This window comes from Chamaea fasciata, unplaced genomic scaffold (genome assembly GCF_029207755.1).
Source record: "Chamaea fasciata isolate MVZ Bird 193981 ecotype frontalis unplaced genomic scaffold, bChaFas1.0.hap1 SCAF_28, whole genome shotgun sequence".
Classification (NCBI taxonomy): domain Eukaryota; kingdom Metazoa; phylum Chordata; class Aves; order Passeriformes; family Sylviidae; genus Chamaea; species Chamaea fasciata.
Window position 1 is genome coordinate 4436420 of NW_027094113.1, and position 16941 is coordinate 4453360.

Below are 16941 nucleotides of genomic sequence, written 5' to 3' on the forward strand. Positions count from 1 at the left end.
TTTCCCGGGGCTGCCGGGGCCGGGACGGCCGCACGTTTCCTGCTCCGCACCGGGGGCGACGCGGCCTCGCCGCCGGCCCGGGGGTCCCTGAGCCCGGGCCATGCTGCCCACCGCGCACAGCTCGCCGGGGGCTTCTCCGGCCGCGTCCCCCCGCGGTTCCCCCCGCAATTCCCCCGTCTTCTTCAGGAAGCTCCTGATGAACCAGAGCATCCGCCTGCAGCGGCGCTTCACCGTGGCGCATCCCCTCTGGTAAGAGGGGGACGCTGGCGGGTCCCCCGGGGGGGGTGGCACCGGCCTGTGATGCCGGGGATGGGGGCAGCGCCTTCCCCCAGAGCTGTGGCACGTCCTCAGGGCTGGTGCGAGCCCGCGGGGACGAGGAGGGGACAGCGGGTTGTCCCCACATGGTCAGGGGGCTGAGCCGGGGGCAGGGGGAGCCGCCGGACGAGCGGGGCTGAGCACGGACACACTCATGGCAGCGGTGGCCCGGCGGGGACCCGCGGCGGGGACAAAAATCAAGGCACCAACAACCCACCCAACGCGGCTCCTCCGTGCCCTCCCCACCTCTGCGGGGTTGGTTTTTGGGGTCCCGGGCGCCGTGGGGGCTCAGCACATCTCTCCGCAGCAGCGACAGCATCTATTTATAGCGGTCCCGGCCCCCCCCCCCCCCCCCCCGCCCCGCCACGCCGCGGACACCGCCCGGAGGTCATTAACACCGAAACGAGGGGGGTTAATTAGGCACCGACCCCGTGGCGGGGGCTCTGGTCCCCCGGGGCTGTCCCCCGCGGTGGCAGCGGGGTCAGGGGTTGGTGGCACGGGGCCGGGAACAGACGCGGGCCGTCACCCCGCGGGGCCGTCGGAGGGGACAATGCGGCTTTGTGCGGCCGGTACCATCGGGGATGGGAAGCCGAGGCAGGAAAACAAGGGGGCTGCGGGATGGCGTGACGCGGTGCCGGCTGGCACCGCCACTGCCGGGGACGGCCCCGCCACAGCCGCCGGTGCTGCCGGAGCGGGACGATGCTGCCGGGCAGCCGCTGCCCGTCCCGGAGGCACTCCTGCATCGGGTAGGTGCCGGGCTCCCGCTGGGGACGCGGTGGTCCCAGTGGCATCTGCGCTTTCCCAATGCTCCCGGGGGTGGCTCGTCCCCGTCCCCGCTGCGGGAGGGGACAGCCTCGCTGTGTCCCTGCTGCGTGCAGCCTTTCCCATGACCCCCGGGGCCAGCAGTGCAGCGGGGTGGGTGAGGCGGCCGCGGCCAGCTTGGGGACACTGCAGGGTCCCCATCCCTGTCCCCTGTCCCCCGCCTGGATGCGCACGGCTGACAGGTGACTCCGGTCGGGGTGCCCCTGGGCTGCCGCCAGCGTGTCCCCAGGGGCCAGGGCTTGGCTTCTGCGTCGGTTTCTGTCCTTCGATGTCCCCTGGCTCTGTGCCGTGGCCGGGATAATGTCCCCTCCGTGGGACGCGGCACCTCGAGACGGGGCTGAGGGAGGCTTTGGGGCTTCGGAGGACTTGGGACCGTGGTGCTGGTGACAGGTACGGGGAGGGACAGGCAGGAGCCAGCCTTTCCTGGGGTCTCTGGAGTTGGGAGCTTCAGAGCGGTGGGTCCTGTCCCCACCTGGGTGGCATGGGACAGCCTGGCTCTGCTCATCAGTGTCCCAAATCCCAGACCCTGCTGTGCCAGCAGGTCCGCGTGCCCCGAGCTGTGCCCGTTCTCAGCAGCAGGTGGAGGAGCCAGCAGGGCCAGACTGGCCACCAGTGTCACCACAGTGTCACCAAGCCAGAGCGTGCTGGGCAGAGTGAGACGGTGGCACAGAGAACCCCCCCAAACCCGGCAGCCTCCCCGGGGCTGAGGTCCCTGTGCCCCGTGCCAGCCTTGTCCCCTCTCCCCTCGCAGCTTTGACCTGGAGAATGGGCCCCCCGGCCGGGGCGCGCTGGACCCCCAGGCCAGCCCGGGCGCGGGTCTGGTCCTGCAGGGCACCTTCTCCCACGGCCAGCGCCGGGAGTCCTTCCTGTACCGCTCCGACAGCGACTACGACCTGTCCCCAAAAGCCATGTCCCGCAACTCCTCCATCGCCAGCGACCTGTGAGTGTCCCCCCAGCCCGCGTCCCTTGGGACCCCCCGAGCCTCCCCGAGCCTCCCCTCACGCTCCCTGTGCTCCCGCAGGCACGGAGAAGACATGATCGTCACACCCTTTGCTCAGGTGGGTGTCACCGCTGTGCCCTGCCCGGGAGGGGACGCGGCCTGTGCCCAGCACCGGGGTGGGTGTCCCGGGGGGCTCCGCACGACCCCAGCCCCTTCTCGCCCCCCCAGGTCCTGGCCAGCCTCCGCACCGTCCGCAGCAACCTGACCCACCTCCAGGACCGCGCTGGCATCAAGTGAGTGGGCGGGGATGTCACCTGAGCGGGGACCCCAACCCACGGCAAGGAGGGGGACACCGCTGCGGTGGTCGCAGCCGCTCAGCCCCCTGTGTTTCACAGGCGAGGATCGAGCAGCAGCCTGCCCTCGGGGAGCAAGGCCAGCCTCTCCGGTGAGTGCCGAGGGGGGACGGTGGTGGGGAGATTTTGGGACGAGCTGGCTGTCGCTGTGTCCCCGGGGTGTGTCCCGCCGTGCCCTGGGGGTTCGACAACTCCCCCCCCCCCCCCCCCGCAAGCCAAGGCAGAGCTGCGGCTTTGCCCTTCGGGATCCATGTCTGGTTTTCGGCAGCTCCTCCCGCCTGGCCGCCCTTCGCGGCGGTGGAAAAGCTCCGGTTGACGTCAAACCTTCCATTAATAAAACCCCGGCGGTGAGCGGGGCCCCGCGGGAGCCCGGCTGCCCCCGGGGCTGGCTGTCACCCCACGGGACAGCGTGGCACGCCGCGTGCCGGGGCTGCCACGCCATGGGGACAGCCTGACGCTGCCCAGGGATGCCTGACCCCGACCCCCGCGGCCCCCCGTGTCCCCCGGCGCCCCGCTCGGGGGGTGGCGTGTCCCCTCACGCTGGTGAGCCCCCGGGTTTGGTGTGGCACCAGCGCCCCTGTGGCGGGTGGCAGGTCCCTTGCCAAGCCGGCGGGTGCCCCCAGCAGAAGATGCCCACCAGAAGCTCTCGAGGGAGACGCTGGAGGAGCTGGATTGGTGCTTGGACCAGCTGGAGACGCTGCAGACCAGGCACTCGGTCAGCGAGATGGCCTCCAACAAGGTAAGGGACCCTGTCGGGGTCACCCTAGCGGGCATGGGGACCCCCCCCAGGATTGTCCTGGCAGCCCCCCACGCCACTGACCCTGCCAACCACCCACAGTTCAAGCGGATGCTGAGCCGGGAGCTGACGCACCTCTCGGAGACCAGCCGCTCCGGGAACCAGGTCTCCGAGTACATCTCCAGCACCTTCCTGGGTGAGGAACCCCCCGCCCCAGGGTCACCTCCCTGCCGGCAGCAGGGTGGCCTTTGTGTCCCCAGAGAGCTGGGGAGCCCATAGGGATGGTGTCAGAGGAGGGTCCCGTTTGCTGCTTGTGGAGGAATGGAATGGGGGGACCGGGGGGGTTTTCCCAGGTGTCCCAGTGGGATTTGCTGCCTTGGAGGTGTCACAGCATTTGTCCTGGCTGGGAGTGGTGGCTCATACTGGTGTATATTGGGGCTGTTGGGGCCATCCGTGTGTGCCTGGAGGAGTGACCCTGGCAGATGTGTGGATGGGGGTGAGGAAAGGCACCGCAGCCCCCCAAATCATCACAGTGTGACCTGTGCCTGTCCTCAGCGTGACCCGGGGCGGGGGGGTGGATGCTGGCAGTGAAATCCGTGCTCCTGCCCCGCTCACGCCCTCCCCGTGTCACCCCAGACAAGCAGCACGAGGTGGAGATCCCCTCGGCGCTGGTGAAGGACAAGGAGAAGGAGCGGAGGAAGCGCCCCATGTCCCAGATCAGCGGCGTCAGGAAGCTCAAGCACAGCTCCAGCCTGGCCGCCGCCGGCATCCCGCGTTTCGGGGTGCGCACGGACCGCGAGGCGCTGCTGGCCAAGGTGGGCGCTGGCAAGGGGTGACCCCCCCCCCGACTGTGGGGTCCCCAGCACCAGCCCCCCATGGATCTCTGTCCCTCTGGTCCCCCCCAGGAGCTGGAGGACACCAACAAGTGGGGGCTCGACGTGTTCAAAGTCGCCGAGTACTCGGGGAACCGCCCGCTGACCGTCATCATGTACAGCATCTTCCAGGTGAGCAATCCCACCGGGGATGTCCCTGTCCCCGTGCCCGGGTGGGGACGAGCCACCTCCTGCCTCCCCACAGGAGCGTGACCTGATGAAGACCTTCCGCATCCCCGTCAACACCTTCATCACCTACATGCTGACGCTGGAGGATCACTACCACGCCGACGTGGCCTACCACAACAGCCTGCATGCCGCCGACGTGGCGCAGTCCACGCACGTCCTCCTCTCCACGCCCGCGCTGGAGGTGATTCCCCGTCACCTGAGGCCACCCAGGTGTGCCCTGGCGGGGCCATAACGTGTCCCCGATGACTTGTCCCACCGTTCCCAGGCTGTCTTCACGGACCTGGAGATCATGGCTGCCATCTTCGCCAGCGCCATCCATGATGTTGACCACCCCGGCGTCTCCAACCAGTTCCTTATCAACACCAGTGAGCTGGGGCTCAGGGATGGAGCTGGGGCGTGTTGGGGGACCCCAGGGGTCACCCCGGGGTGACCAGTGCCACCTCGCAGACTCGGAGCTGGCCCTGATGTACAATGACGCCTCGGTGCTGGAGAATCACCACCTGGCCGTGGGCTTCAAGCTCCTCCAGGAGGAGAACTGCGACATCTTCCAGAACCTGAGCAGGAAGCAGAGGCAGACGCTCCGTAAAATGGTCATCGACATGGTAGGGGGGGGCTGGGCCACCCCAGGGTGGGGTCTGGGCTGGGGGATCAGGCTGAGACCCCTTCCCACCTCTCCTTGCCCAGGTGTTGGCCACGGACATGTCCAAGCACATGAACTTGCTGGCGGATCTGAAGACCATGGTGGAGACCAAGAAGGTGACCAGCCTGGGGGTGCTGCTGCTGGACAACTACTCCGACAGGATCCAGGTGGGGACACACACCTGGGGGGGAATCCTTCCCAGCACTGCAGGTGTCCATCCTGCCTCTGGCCTACCGGGATGTCCCGTTTGGTGCCACCACCCTCCCAAATCCAACTGGGGGGCACACCGTGGGTGGCCCTGGGGGACAGAGGACACGGTGTCCACGTCCTCAGGTGCTGCAGAACATGGTGCACTGCGCCGACCTCAGCAACCCCACGAAGCCCCTGGAGCTGTACCGGCAGTGGACTGACCGCATCATGGTGGAGTTCTTCCACCAAGGAGACCGGGAGCGGGAGAAGGGCATGGAGATCAGCCCCATGTGTGACAAGCACACCGCCTCCGTGGAGAAATCCCAGGTTGGGGGTGACAGCTTGGGGACAGGGCAGGGGGGACGCAGGGACGGGCAGAGGGGGGCTCATCTCTGCCTCCCCCCAGGTGGGATTCATCGACTTCATCGCCCACCCGCTGTGGGAGACGTGGGCCGACCTGGTGCACCCCGACGCCCAGGAGCTGCTGGACACGCTGGAGGACAACCGGGAGTGGTACCAGAGCATGATCCCGCGGAGCCCCTCCCCTCCGGCGGAGGGACCCGCCGTGTCCCCCGCCACCACCGACAAGTTCCAGTTCGAGCTGACGCTGGAGGAGGAGGAGGAGGAGGGTGAGTGGGACACGGAGCTGGAGGGCGCCGAGAGCCCCTTGGACGAGGACAACAGCGGCTCCAAGACGCCGGGCACGGATGACTCGGAGTCTGCCGACACCAAGCGCCTGTCGCCCGGCCCCGGGGACCGCGACTCGCCCGTGCCTCGCCCCGGGGACGTGGACAACCGGCGGGTGCTGGAGGACGGTGGCAGCGGGTGCTCCGGGCCGGGACCTGAGGGCAGCCAGGGGCTGTGCCTGGACACAGAGGGCAATGTCACATTCCTGTCCCTGGGCACGTAGCGGCCCGTGGGTCCCCTCACCGCCGGGGGGGACGTGGGACTGGGCACTGCCCTGAGCAGTGCTGGGGACAGTGGGGAGCCGGCACTGGGGGGCACTGGCACTGACCTGGACTCGGAGGCGCCCAGGTTGTGTCCCCGTTTGGGAGCTGGGCAGGTCCTGACAGGTACGAGGACGCTGGTGGCCTTCTCCCTGCTCGCAGCTGCTGGGAAAGGTCCCTGTCCCCTTCAGACAGGGCGTGGGGACACCGAGCTCTGGCCCCAGCCCAGCCCTGGGGACATCACGCCCCACAGGGCTGCAGGAAGGAGCATTCCAGCACCTTTCCAGGTGTCCCCTTGCAGGACAGCGGGCCCACGGCGGGATGAGGTGGGCAGAGGGTGCTGGTGACACCCCCAGCACGGGGCACCCCCAGGCACCGGCGCACGGCACGGGCACGACTCAGCGGTTTATTTATTTGGGGATAGGTTCACTTTTTAAAGCCTTTTGTAGCTCACTTTTTACTACGGGCCTCTCCGAGGCTCACACACGCATTTTTGGGGCGGAAAGACGCATTCTTTTGAGGGAGGAAAAGCCGCGTTTCTGCTCTGCGATCACTCGACATGCCATTTGTATTTCACATTTCGGACCCAGGCGGGTGCTGTCACCCTTGCCCTCCTCCCCCATCTCCGGTGTCCTGCCTGGGGCAGGGTCCTTTGGGATTCTTCCGTCACCTTCCAGAGATTAAACCCGGTTTGTTCCACCCTAAACATGAGCCTTGTAAACGCCTCTTTTGTGTCACGGGAGCCGCAGGCAATGTCCCCAGGGACCGGCGCGGTTGGTGGCCCCGTCTCCCGCCGGGCACCGGGCAGGGCCTGGCTGTGCGCTGGAACAAAAGCGAGCTCCTCCCTGGAAACGCCGATCCATCACTGGCAAACACGACCCGCTAAGGTAAATATTTAATCGCCGGCTTGGCGCGGTGCGGCGGGAGCCCGCTCCCGGCCCTTCCGCATTGCTCCCCACGGTGATTTATCTCCACAAACACGTCCCCACCCCGCGGCACTGCCCTGGCACGTGGGGCCCTCCTCGCCCCCTGCCCGCCCTAAAGCAGCGAGGCCTCGGGGCTTGGTGGTTCTTTCCCAGCCCAGATGTTTTCCAAGGTTTGGCCGGGAATGCCGGGTCCTGCGCAGGGCGGTGGTGGCTCCGTGCCATCCCTGGGGGGTGCTGGATGTCCCCTTGTCTCTCCAGGATGAGGCTCGGTGCTCTCAAACTCCCCGAATCCAGATCCAGCCCAGACTCTACTGGGGTGGAGCGGGCGGAAAAAGCCCTTTTCCCCACGAATTTCTGGCTGAGGGGCTGCGGCACGAGGAGGCGTTGGGGCTGTCGCCTGGGGAAGGTGATAGGTGATAACCCTAAAGGCCCACAGCAGTCAGGTTCATCCCTGAGCCTGGAGCCCTCCCTAATTCTGGATCCCTCCCTAATTCTGGATCCATCCCTGAGCCTGGACTGATCCCTGAGCCTGGAGCCCTCCCTAATTCTGGATCCATCCCTGAGCCTGGACCCATCCCTAAGTGTGGATGCATCCCTAATTCTGGATCCATCCTTAATTCTGGATCCATCCCTAAGGCTGGATCCCTCCCTCAGTGTGGATCCATCCCTGAGCCCGTGTCCATCCCCATGGCCGTGTCCATCCCCATGGCCATGTCCATCCCTGCCTCCTGGTCATCCATCCCCCGCTGGACTGTCCGTGCCACCCCACTGTCACTGAGGGCTGTGGTCACTGTCCCCACTGCCCACCGTGTCCGGCTCGGTCCTGCCGGGGCTGTGGGTCTGGGATGAGCCCGGGTCAGGAGCAAAGAGCTGCCCCGGCACAGAGGCCACCGGGCGGGGCAGGGCAGGGCAGGGCTCGGGAGGCTCCCGGGGCCCCGGGCAGGGCAGGGCAGGCCCGGGCAGGGCGGCGCCGCTGCCCTCAGGCCGCCATATGCCACCGGCCCTAATCCCCGCTGGAGCCTCAGGGCGAGGGAGGACATGGCCGCCCACCTGCGCAGCAGCCCCGCCTCAGCGCCAGCCGCCCCGTCACGGGAAGGATCACGCTGCCCGCCACTGCAGGCTTGGGGAAGGCGTCGCGATAGCGCGCCATGTCGCGACAGGGAGGCTGTCAAACCTCGCCCTCCCCTTCTGAGCGGGAATGGTTCGCCCTACACCCCCGCCGGTGCAGGGGGGTGGTTCATCCCGCGCCCCGCGCAGAGCGGCCGGACCGCACCACTGCGCCTTGCCGGAGGAGGGGGCGGCGCCCACCACCGCGCCGGGAGGGGGAGTCTCCTCCCCCCCTTTCCGCCCGCTGTCCATCAGAGAGAGCCGCCGAGCCAATCAGCGCCGCCCTCAGGGGCGCGCCCGTGACGTGAGGCCTCATTTGCATAGCAACCCCCGCCCCTCAGCCGACGTCACCCGGGCTCCGCATCTGCTGCAGTCGCTGCGGGGAGGAGGCGGCGGCGCGAGCGCGGCAGAGGTGAGACCCCCCCCCCCACACCACACACACACCGGGACCGCCACCGGGACCCCCCCCAGCGACACCCCCGCGGGGACCCCCCCCGAGACCCCCTCCGTGAGCCCCGCCGGCACCGGGAGGGGAGGGGCGGCTGCAGCGGAGGAGGCGGGAGGCGGGGGGGGGATGATGATGATGATGATGGATGCGGCGCGGGGGGGGCTGCGCAAGGCCTGGGGGGGGTCTCGGTGCGACGGGGATCGAGTGGGTGCAGCGGGGTCGGGCCTGCGGGGGGGAGCAGGGGGTGACCCCCTCCCCATCACCCCCCCTCCTCGCAGCCCCCCACCCCGCAATCAGCACCCTGCGCGCCCCGCCATCGGCATCCTGAACCCCTTCCGTGCGACACTGCACCCCCCAAAAACATCAGCACCTCGCTCCCCCTCCCTGCAGCGCCCTGCACCCCCGCCATGAGCCCCCCATCAACCCTCCCCCTCCATCGGCACCCCGAAATGCCCAGCAGCGCCCAGCACCCCCTCCCTGCAGCGCCCTGCAGCCCCCTCCCCGCGCTGCCCCAGCATCCCCGCGCTCCATCCCGCATCCCCCTGCTCCACCCTCTGTGCCCCCCTTGCCTGGCGTCACCCTCCTCCCCACGGTGCTCGGTGACACCGCAGGGCTCCGTGTGACACCGCAGGGCTCCGTGTGACACCGCAGGGCTCCGTGTCACCGCGCTGGCCGCGGCGTGCGGGGGCACCGCCACCGCCGGTGCCATTTTGTCACCGGGAAAGATGCGGGAAGAGGCTGCGGCGCCCCGGCCGCACCCCCGACGCCACGGCAGATCCCGGGAGCCGCGGCAAATCCTGGGAGCTGTGGCAATTCCTGGCGGCTCTGGCGAATCCTGAGAGCCGCGGCGAAGCCTGGAAGGCACGGCGAATCTCTGGAGCCGTGGCAAACCCCGGGGGCCACGTGCCCCACATTTAGCGTGGACACCCTGCGAGGTCCCTGCCCTGGGAGGGGACAGGAGGTGGCCTCTCCGAGCTCTTGGGGGGCTGAGTGACCCTTTGATGGCCACGCCATCGCCCTTCCTGAACCAAAATATTCCCGATCCGTGCCGGTGGTGCCGGGAAAAGGGCTCCAAAGAGGGGCCTGGCAGTGCTGAGGCCTCTGCCCCACCTTGCAGATGGCGTCGGCTACCGACTCCCGCTATGGGCAGAAGGAATCCTCGGACCAGAACTTCGATTACATGTTCAAGATCCTGATCATCGGCAACAGCAGCGTGGGGAAAACCTCCTTCCTGTTCCGGTACGCCGACGACTCCTTCACGCCCGCCTTCGTCAGCACCGTCGGCATCGACTTCAAGGTCAAGACCATCTACCGGAACGACAAACGCATCAAGCTGCAGATCTGGGTGAGGAGAGAGACCCTCGGGGTGACCCCCCAGAGCCCTGGGGTGGCGTGGGGTGGTGGTTGGTGTGGGGAGATGGTGAGGGGGTGATGGTGGGTGGGGGGTGATGGTCAGTGAGGGGTGGTGGTGTGGGGGTGATGGATTGGTGGTCTGGGGAGTGATGGTCACTGTGGGGCGATGGTCAGTTGGGTGATGGTCACTGTGGGGCGATGGTTGCTGTGGGATAACGGTCAGTTGGGTGATGGTCAACATGGAGCTGCCCCACCAGGGCGATACCAGGGTGGGGCTGGATCTTCCCCAATGGATTTGGTGGCCCTGGGGGGTTGTCACTGCATCCCTGGGGGTGACATTCTGCTGTCCCCTGTGCCCGCCCAGGACACGGCCGGGCAGGAGCGGTACCGCACCATCACCACCGCCTACTACCGCGGGGCCATGGGCTTCATCCTCATGTACGACATCACCAACGAGGAGTCCTTCAACGCCGTGCAGGACTGGTGAGCGCCAGGGCGGGGCTCTGGGCACCCCAAACTTCCCCGGGCACCCCACCTCCCCACACCTCTGACCCCTCTCTGCCTTCCCCAAGGTCCACCCAGATCAAGACCTACTCCTGGGACAACGCCCAGGTGCTGCTGGTGGGGAACAAGTGTGACATGGAGGACGAGCGCGTGGTCTCCTCGGAGAAGGGCCGCCAGCTCGCCGAGCACCTGGGTGAGTTGGGGAGGGGGGAACCCCCCAGCCAAGGCTGCCAGCCCACAATTAATTTAATTAAGGGCTTAATTGCCTCCGTGTAATCACTCCGCTCCGACATCGGCGGTGCCTTGGCACCCACCGAGTTGTTACACACCTTAAACTCTCAGAGAGATGCTGGGGGGAGGATCTGGGGGGGTCTTTGGGTGGGGAAAAACCGAATTTTATGGGTGGTGGGGGCAGGTTGATATTAAACATTGAACGAGAGGAGGAGCAGCTGCGCGAGGTCGGACACGGGGCCGGAGCTTTGATGTGCCTGTGCGTCCCTTGTCCCTCTGTCCCCCTCCCCTCTCCTCCACGTTGTCCCCCCCACCTCAGGCTTCGAGTTTTTCGAGGCCAGCGCCAAGGACAACATCAACGTGAAGCAGACCTTCGAGCGGCTGGTGGACATCATCTGCGAGAAGATGTCGGAGTCCCTGGACACGGCCGACCCCGCGGTCACCGGCGCCAAGCAGGGCCCCCAGCTCACGGACCAGCAGGCCCCCCCTCACCAGGACTGTGCCTGCTAGGGGCCAGCCCCACGCCCCCCCAAAAAATCCTCCCCCCCACCCAAAAAAAAAAAACCGGTCAGTGCACCCCAAAATCCCAATCCCACCCCCCCGAGCTCCTCCTCTTGGGGGTCCCGGGGGGGTTTTTGCTGCTGATACCTCCGAAAGGGCTGCGGCCCCTCGAGGAGCCCCCCCACCCCAATTCATTAGGCTATGCCCCCTCCCTCCCCCCCTCCCCCAACCCCCTTAATTTATTTTTAAGCCTGGGCTGGTAGAAAACTCCACCCTCATTCTGCTTTTAATCACTGTCGAGAAACCATCACCCCCCACCCCAACCCCATTTCCTCCTGTGGACCCCCCCTGTCCTGGCACCCCCTTGCTCTGGAGACCCCCTCCCGTTGTTTTCCTGCCCTTTTCCCTGCTCTGGGACCCCCTGCTCTGGGGATTCCCCTGCTCTGGGGGTCCCCCCTGCTCTGGACCCCCCTGTCCTGGGGATCCCCCTACCCTGGGACCCCATTTCCCAGCGTGTGGGTGCTGTGACAGGACCCCCCCCCAATTCCTCCCCATCCCACCCACCCACCCCGTGTGTCCCCCCTCCCCTTTTACCCCGAGAGCTCCTGGTGGAGGGGGCTCTTTGTGCCCGGCTTTTCCTGCCCCTCCAGCTGGATGGATATTTCCTGACTCTTGTTTATTTGTATAAATAGATGCTAATTTATGCTCCCGCCGTCTTCCTCCTTGTACATACAGAAATTCCTTGTAAATAGGCGTAGGAAGTGACGCTGTGCGCGTGACCTGCTGTGCTGTGGCCGTGGTGGTGCATTTATATATATATATATATATTCTGATTTTTTTTTTTCTTTTTTTTTTTCTCTCTCTCTCAGTGTGGTAACCTTGCTTGTGAATATCACTTTAAAAAAAAAAAAAACAACAAAAAACAAACCAACAAAATACCCACCGGAAAAAAAAAAAAAAACAAAAACAAAACCCAAAACCAACCCCCAACCGATCGACAGCTAAACTCTCACGATTTAAATAAGGTTTAAAAAGAAAAATGAATTTCAATTCCATCAGCGAGGCCGAGCCAACTGGAGCCGATCTGCCCCGGGCTGGGGGAGCCTGCGTTGGGCTCGCGGGGGGTGAGCAGGGCTGGTTTGCTCCAGGGATTTGGGATCTCGTGTTCCTGTAGTTCTGTGCTTCTGTGGAGACTGTGAATAAGTGGATATTCCCGTAGCCATGACAGAGCTGCCCTTTATTTATTTTATTTTTTTTTTTCCTGGAGCGCTGTGTCTTTATTTTACAGATTTCCCCTCTATTTCTCTCCCTCACCATGATTCCATCTCCTTCCCTCCCCCTTTTCCCCCCTCCCTTCCCTCTTTTTTGTGAAGTTTACTTATGGAAGAGTTAACACTGTACTGTACAAATGTCAAAAGTGTCAAAAAGAGTACAATTTCCTAAAAATCACTGTATTAAAAGAAATGTTGTGAAGAAATAAACCGATGCTGATCAGAAGTTCCTCGGGGTCCCTGAGTTGCCAGAGAGGAGCAAAATTAATCTGATTTTTTTTTTTTTTAAAATTCTCATCCCCCCCAAATGGCTCCTGCTGCTGCTGAGGGAGGAGTTGAGTCCCCCCCGGGGGTGTGACAGCAGGGACCAGGGCAGAACATGAAGGCACAGCTTTAAAAATCAAGGAAAAAAAAAAAATCATAAATCACATTCAGGGACTTTTCATTGACGGTGGGAAAAAAAAAAATCAGCTCTTGGGTTATGGGAGTGTCCAGCTTGCCCAGGGCTGGGAGCAGAGGGATGTGATGGCCCAAACTCTGCCAAAATTTGGCTCCAGCCCTGCCCCCCTCCGCCTGCAGGAGCTGACGGGTGCAATCACATCCCTATTTATAGAGGATCCAGGTGGCTGCAGCCCCCGGAGCCAGGGAGGGGGGAAAATGGGAGCTGAGGGTGGGGGGGGGGAGTGGAGGGATTTTATCCTTGAGCTGGAAGAGGAAAAAGCAGGAGGGGAAGGAGTGAGGAGCTGCAGGGAGAGCAGAGAGGGGCGGCCGGAGTGAATCACGGAGTGGGTTTGGAATGACCTGAAATCCCGTCCCTGCCACGGGCAGCGGCACCTTCCACCATCCCAGGCTGCTGCAGCCTGGCTTTGGACACTTCCAGGGATCCAGGGGGGCAGCCAGAGCTGCTCTGGGAATTCCCATTCCACGGCCTCCCCACTCTCACAGGGAAGAATTCCTTCCCAACATCTGCTTAGTGGGGATCCAGGTGGCTGGAAGGCGCTGGAGGAGCAGCAAGGGGCTGGTTTGCTCTGGAGAGAGAACAAATCCAGCCGGGACCTTTCCCAGGGGCTGCAGCAGCTCCTCCTCACCCCGGCTCCGCAGGGGCAAATCCCAGAAGAAATCACTTCACAGGTTATCCTGCGACAAGAGATTGTTACAACCCCAACCCCGTGTAATTAGCGGATGAATTAATCAGCGGCGGGCACGTGGGGAGGGGCTGGCTCTGTGGCCATCCACAATGCCCAGGAATCCATTTGGTGCAGGCAGGAGCCTCTGGAATGGCCTCGTGTCCCTCCTCTGCCTACGGCCCGGCGCTGCGGGGCTGGAAAACAGGGAAAAACACCAGGGAGAAAAGTGGGATAAGGGGATGAGCTGGGCATTTTAAAGCCTGGGCTGGTAGGAAAAACTCCATCCTCATTCTGCTTTTAATCTCTGCCAAGAAACCATCACCGCCCAGCCCCATTTCCCCCTGGTGGATCCCCCCTTGTCCTGGCACCCCCTTGCTCTGGAGACCCCCAAATGCTGTCCTGGTACCCCCTGCCCTTTTTCCTGCTCTGGGGATCCCCCTACCCTGGATCCCCATTTCCCGGTGTGTGGGTGCTGTGACAGGACTCCCCCCCCCCAACTCGGTGCCGCGGGGCTGGAAAACAGGGAAAAAAAAAACCCGGGATGAGCTGGGCATTGCCAGGGCTGGGAAAGGGGCTGAGGGGCGCTGGGGCTCACCCTGTGCTTGAGGTAGGACAGGTAGGTGTCCCAGCCCAGGGTCACCACGTTGACGTAAACCACGCGGAAGGCGGGCGGCACGAAGAGGAAGTTGAGGATCTGCGCCGCCGGCCACACGCACCAGTCGGCCTGGAGAGGAGCCAGGAGCAGCTGGGATGCTTCCCCAAGGGATTCCTCCAGCAGGGGAGGAAAAGGGAGAGGGGAGTGGATTTACCTTGTAGAATTCCCAGAATTTCTCCTTCAGCTCGTCCCAGCTCTCCTGGAGAGACTGGCCCTCCAGGGTGCCGATGGCTGCGGGGACAGGTTGGGGTCAGAGGGGATGGCAGCGCGGGCTCCCTGCCGGGAATTGGGGTGGGAAGTGCCGGGAAATGCCCCAAACCCTTCCCGGTGCGGGCGGGGAGGGCACAGCGCCGGCAGGAGCCAGAGGGAGGGAGATCCGGGAAATGGAAAGGAAAAGTGAAAGGGAAGGGCACTGATCTGTCTGGAGCTGTGTCAGGGGTTTGGGAGAGAAATCAGGGGATTTGGGATGCAGGTCAGGGAAAGGTTCAGGGATCTGGGATGGGGATCAGGGAAAGGTTCAGGGATTTGGGACGGAGATCAGGGAAAGGCTCAGGGGATTTGGGATAGAGATCAGGGAAAGGCTCTGCCCCCAGAGGGTGCTGGGACACTGAATTCCCCCCGGGAATGAGAACAGCCCCAAGGCTGCCAGATCTCCAGGATCTCCCAGCGATGTTGGGGTGGGATTTTGGGACGCCTGCGCAGGACCAGGGGCTCGGATCAGCGACCCCTGAGGGCCCCACGTACCCAGGAAGTACCAGACTCCCATGCCGGGCGATGCCACCACCTGGTCAATCAGGACTTTCTTCAGGACCGTCCTGAGGCTGCGCACGCCCCGGGCGGGGAAGGCAGAGTCCAGCCACAGGTACCAGTAATGCATCATCGGGCCCAGGCTGCAGCCCACCACAAACATCCGGGCTGCAAACAGCACAACGCCCCGCGTCAGAGCGGGATTCACCCCCCCGGGCCATGCCCAGCCCCCCCCGAGCCCCTTTTCCACCGACACCCCCTTTCCCCGCAGCTGCCTCACCTCCAAGGAGCAGAGGGCGAGGAGGAGGAGGAGGAGGAGGAGGAAGAGCAGATCAGCAGCGAACCCCCAGCCAAGAGGGTGAAGGCAAAGGAGCTGGGCCAGGATGGGGAAAGCCAAGGGGAGGCTGGAGAGGAGGAGAAGGAGCGGCCGGGGAAGAAGAGAGCCCGGGGGCAGAACAAGAGCCGGCCCTGCAGGAAACCCAACTCCTATGAGCAGAGCAGGCTGTGCCCCTCGGTGACACAGGTGGGACGCAGGGCCCTGCTCTGGCTGGGTTACCTGGGATTTTGGGATGGAATTCCTCCCTGGGAGGGTGGGGAGGGGTCAGGATGGAATTCCCGGAGCAGCTGTGGCTGCCCCTGGATCCTTGGAAGTGTCCAAAACTGGGCTGGATGGGATACTGGGAGGTCTCCAGCCATCCCTGCCCTGTGGCACCGGGATTTGAAGAGCCCATCCCTCCCCTGCTGCCCATCCCAGTGCTCACCAGTGCGCCCCAGTTGGAGCTGGCTCTCGGCGTGCTTGCGGCGGTGCCACTCCTGCTGCAGGCAGTCCCCGGCTGCCAGGAGACCCCCGCAGCTCAGGGTGTTGGTCAGGAGCAGCAGCCGCCCCCGGAACAGCGACTTCCAGGAGCGCAGGAGCATCCTGCAGCGGCGTCAGAACCCCCGGTCACTGCTGGGCGCCCTCCCAGTTCCCCCAGTTAGTGCTTGGGCGCCCTCCCAGTGCCCCTGAGCCCCCCCGTTGTCTCTCCAGTTCCCCCAGTTATCCCCTCTGCGTGTCCCAGTTACCCCTGCCGCACTCCCCCAGTGCCCCACAGCCCCTCCTCGACCCCTCTGCCATCGCCCCGGTGCCCCCCGCTCACCCCGGTGCCCCCCGGTGCCCCCCATCCCGACCCGCTGCGCGCCCCCCGCCCACCCCCGTTATCTCCGTACCCCTCCACTTACCCCGCTGCGTCCCCAGCGCCCCTTCCTGGACACACCCCGGTTCTCGGTGCCTCCGGTTCCTCCCAGTTCACCCCAGTTCCCCCCACCCCCGTCCCCGCCACTACCGGGCGTTACCGCCACCCGCACGGGGACCGGGGCGAGTGTCACGTGACAGCAACGACTTCCGCTTCCGAGCTCCGCCATGACAGCTAAGGAGGCACAGGAGGCCGCCATGACAGCTAAGGAGGCACAGGGGCCGCCATGACAGTTAAGGGGGCACAGGAGGCCGCCATGACAGCTAAGGAGGCACAGAAGGCCGCCATGACAGCTAAGGAGGCACAGGGGCCGCCATGACAGCTAAGGAGGCATAGGGGGCCGCCATGACAGCTACCGAGGCCCGGGGCTTATGGTGGGGCGAGATCGGGGTGGTCCAGGGGATCCCCGCGATTCCCCAGCCCTGCCCCGGCCCTGCCACCTCGCTTCTGCGGCAGCAGAGTGGCTGGGGAGCTGTCGTTGCCTGCGGATATCCCTGTGGAGGTGGCCATGATGCCATCAGCAGTGCTGGGACCACTGCTCTCCCCACTCTACCGGTGCCACTGGGGTCCCCCAGGTGTGGGGACGCTGCTGAGACCCTCCAGGCTGTCCCCAGAGCCTTCAGGATTCATGGAGAAGCTTCTCTTTGGAGCTTGAACATCAACTCTGTGTCACCTCGGTTGTGGGGGACAGCAGAAGGGTTGGGGGGGGACATTGCTGCTCCTCGTCCTGGGAGTTTGTCACTCCCAAGGACATCCCGGTGGGAACTGAGGCTTCTTTCTCAGCGACGCGGGGCAGCTCTGGCTGTGAACTGGAGGCAAAGATCCCCTCACTAACG

The 16941-nt window shown here is 64.8% G+C and overlaps 3 protein-coding genes across 5 annotated transcripts; 2 read left to right on the top strand and 1 right to left on the bottom strand.

Annotated features, from left to right (window-relative positions):
- PDE4C (phosphodiesterase 4C) lies at nt 1-6709 on the top strand. 2 transcript variants are annotated; one of them, XM_066205698.1, is made up of 15 exons: nt 1-249; nt 1889-2077; nt 2159-2195; nt 2306-2370; nt 2473-2522; nt 3024-3169; nt 3269-3362; nt 3803-3981; nt 4072-4170; nt 4244-4408; nt 4493-4592; nt 4675-4829; nt 4912-5034; nt 5201-5383; nt 5463-6709. In XM_066205698.1, exons 1-15 carry the CDS (start codon nt 101-103, stop codon nt 5964-5966), a joined length of 2238 nt encoding a protein of 745 aa, XP_066061795.1. In that variant the 5' UTR covers nt 1-100; the 3' UTR covers nt 5967-6709. The 2 variants fall into 2 exon arrangements, with proteins under 2 accessions (XP_066061795.1, XP_066061796.1); XM_066205699.1 differs by lacking the exon at nt 1-249 and adding an exon at nt 686-1061.
- Nucleotides 6710-8364: 1655 nt separating this feature from the next.
- On the top strand, nt 8365-12570 carry RAB3A (RAB3A, member RAS oncogene family). Its single transcript, XM_066205769.1, has 5 exons — nt 8365-8448; nt 9602-9829; nt 10202-10320; nt 10410-10534; nt 10892-12570. The coding sequence occupies exons 2-5, from the start codon at nt 9602-9604 to the stop codon at nt 11080-11082; spliced, it is 663 nt and encodes a 220-aa protein (XP_066061866.1). The 5' UTR covers nt 8365-8448; the 3' UTR covers nt 11083-12570.
- A 989-nt stretch (nt 12571-13559) lies between these two features.
- On the bottom strand, nt 13560-16843 carry MPV17L2 (MPV17 mitochondrial inner membrane protein like 2). Of its 2 annotated transcripts, XM_066205776.1 has the most exons (6): nt 16092-16843; nt 15635-15792; nt 14871-15041; nt 14281-14357; nt 14067-14195; nt 13560-13665 (listed from the first exon to the last, which is right to left on the bottom strand). In XM_066205776.1, the coding sequence occupies exons 2-6, from the start codon at nt 15789-15791 to the stop codon at nt 13645-13647; spliced, it is 555 nt and encodes a 184-aa protein (XP_066061873.1). In that variant the 5' UTR covers nt 15792; nt 16092-16843; the 3' UTR covers nt 13560-13644. The 2 variants fall into 2 exon arrangements, with proteins under 2 accessions (XP_066061873.1, XP_066061874.1); XM_066205777.1 differs by lacking the exon at nt 16092-16843 and having other exon boundaries at nt 15635-15848.
- Nucleotides 16844-16941: the final 98 nt, after the last annotated feature.

Coding starts and splice junctions, on each gene's coding strand:
- PDE4C (XM_066205698.1), top strand. CDS start 101: ATGCTGCCCACCGCGCACAGCTCGCCGGGGGCTTCTCCGGCCGCGTCC. Junction 2,078..2,158: donor TCCTCCATCGCCAGCGACCT/GTGAGTGTCCCC, acceptor GTGCTCCCGCAG/GCACGGAGAAGACATGATCG. Junction 5,035..5,200: donor ACTACTCCGACAGGATCCAG/GTGGGGACACAC, acceptor CCACGTCCTCAG/GTGCTGCAGAACATGGTGCA.
- RAB3A (XM_066205769.1), top strand. CDS start 9,602: ATGGCGTCGGCTACCGACTCCCGCTATGGGCAGAAGGAATCCTCGGAC. Junction 9,830..10,201: donor GCATCAAGCTGCAGATCTGG/GTGAGGAGAGAG, acceptor GTGCCCGCCCAG/GACACGGCCGGGCAGGAGCG. Junction 10,321..10,409: donor TTCAACGCCGTGCAGGACTG/GTGAGCGCCAGG, acceptor GCCTTCCCCAAG/GTCCACCCAGATCAAGACCT.
- MPV17L2 (XM_066205776.1), bottom strand. CDS start 15,791: ATGCTCCTGCGCTCCTGGAAGTCGCTGTTCCGGGGGCGGCTGCTGCTC. Junction 14,196..14,280: donor AATTCTGGGAATTCTACAAG/GTAAATCCACTC, acceptor GCTCCTCTCCAG/GCCGACTGGTGCGTGTGGCC. Junction 13,666..14,066: donor TGTCCTACCTCAAGCACAGG/GTGAGCCCCAGC, acceptor CCTGTTTTCCAG/CCCCGCAGCGCCGGGCCGTA.